Source organism: Olea europaea, unplaced genomic scaffold, assembly GCF_002742605.1.
Source record: "Olea europaea var. sylvestris unplaced genomic scaffold, O_europaea_v1 scaffold23564, whole genome shotgun sequence".
NCBI lineage: Eukaryota > Viridiplantae > Streptophyta > Magnoliopsida > Lamiales > Oleaceae > Olea > Olea europaea.
The window spans coordinates 1-1687 of record NW_019241690.1 but is presented as its reverse complement, the minus strand read 5'-3'; the positions used below and the strand labels follow the sequence as shown (position 1 = coordinate 1687).

Sequence of the window (1687 nt, the reverse complement as noted above, 5' to 3'; positions counted from 1 at the left end):
AATATGTAGCCATGTTTTTGTTCTTGTACCATTTTGAATTTGCTGATTTTTAAGATGTATGAATGTATTCTCAGGGGCTGTTACTTCCAAGAAGGATATGAGGTGAAGATGGACATGAGAGTTGAGAGCGCATACCGGAAGTCCTTAGAAACAGTGGTAGAATGGATACATAGTGCAGTGAATACTACCAAGACACAGGTCTTTTTTCGGACATATTCCCCCGTACATTTCAGGTTTTACTTTAGCTTTTCTTCCTCTACAACCCCCTTTTTTTAATCTTTTAGCTTCTTTTTTTTTTTTTTTAACCTTTATTTTCATATATGCTTAACTTCTCGGGAGTATCAAATTGGAGTTCAATGCATTTTCATTGATTTAGCATTGGCATGCAAGGATGGTGATACAGAAAGTGGTTTTACCTATTGAGCCCGGATAAGTTGAAATTTTTGCATATCTTAGGAATTGACCCTAATTTTCAACTACATAAACTAAATAAAACAAAATCAGAAATACACTTGAATTTATACTGGTTCACCATCAATATGAGAGCTACGTCCACTCGCTGCAGGTTTTCATATCAAAAAGAAAATGGTGCAAGTCACACACTCGTCTATCAGGATTTTACAAGAAGCACCACCCTAAATATATTTTATATATGGAAGAATATAAGGGCAGACTAAATATATGTAGTAGGATATCATGATAAAGAAATAGGAAGTGTTATCAAATGATTTCCTGCAATTCTTTCCAGTACGGAATGAGTACAGAATCAAGGTACAAGTCTCGATTATACACCTAGAGTATGCCTCGGAGCCTGTCATGAACAACCAAGTAATGGGACGCAACGGATAAGTTTATAGTTTGCACCACATCATCTAACAGCAAACTATGCCCTTAGCATATAGAGCCCTTGATTTCCTCTCTCAAATTAGTGCTTTTTTTCTCCGGTTTAAAACATGTAGAACAGTTCAGTAGACCTACCAAATGTGCCGCATCTTTGTATCATGTATCCTGCATGCTTCTTCTTCTTCCTTATTATTATTATTATTTTTCTTTTTTTGGCATTTTTTCTTAAAACATGCTCTTATCCATTTCAATAACAAAGTGAATACAAACTTTTCCAGGGGTGGAGATTGGAGATCCGGAGGAACCTGTCACTTGGAGACCCTTCCAGATCTCGGTTCTTCATTAGTGCCATCCCACACTTGGGCTCAATATAGCATATTTGCCAATGTAATGTCAAGTCACCGGAACAAATTAGATTTGAGCACACTAAATATAACTCATATGTCGGCAAGAAGGAAAGACGGGCATTCTTCTTTATATTACTTGGGTCCAAGCATTGGTCCTGCCCCTGTTCGTAGACAGGATTGTAGCCATTGGTGCTTGCCTGGAGTCCCTGATGCATGGAACGAGCTACTCTATGCTCTCCTACTAAAGCATAACTCCAAGAAAAATACAAATTCATCAACATTTCATGCACTAGCAGTATGATATGGCGAAGTGTAGAAGTTTATTTCGCAAGATCATCCGTGCATGTATCGGGCCGAGCAAATATCTGATTGTAGGGTTATCAGAAATCTTGATACATTTTTTTATTTATTTCACAAATAGAAGTCCTAGGTTTAGGGCAAGTTAGGAACAGAATTTTTAGATAAATTGAGCATAAAGACAGAATTTCATTTTTTTT

General features: G+C 36.9%; 1 protein-coding gene across 1 annotated transcript; it reads left to right on the top strand.

Moving 5' to 3' along the window:
• The first annotated feature begins 18 nt into the window (after positions 1-18).
• LOC111381675 (protein trichome birefringence-like 10) lies at positions 19-1687 on the top strand. Its single transcript, XM_023005470.1, has 2 exons — positions 19-233; positions 1122-1687. Exons 1-2 carry the CDS (start codon positions 55-57, stop codon positions 1489-1491), a joined length of 549 nt encoding a protein of 182 aa, XP_022861238.1. The 5' UTR covers positions 19-54; the 3' UTR covers positions 1492-1687.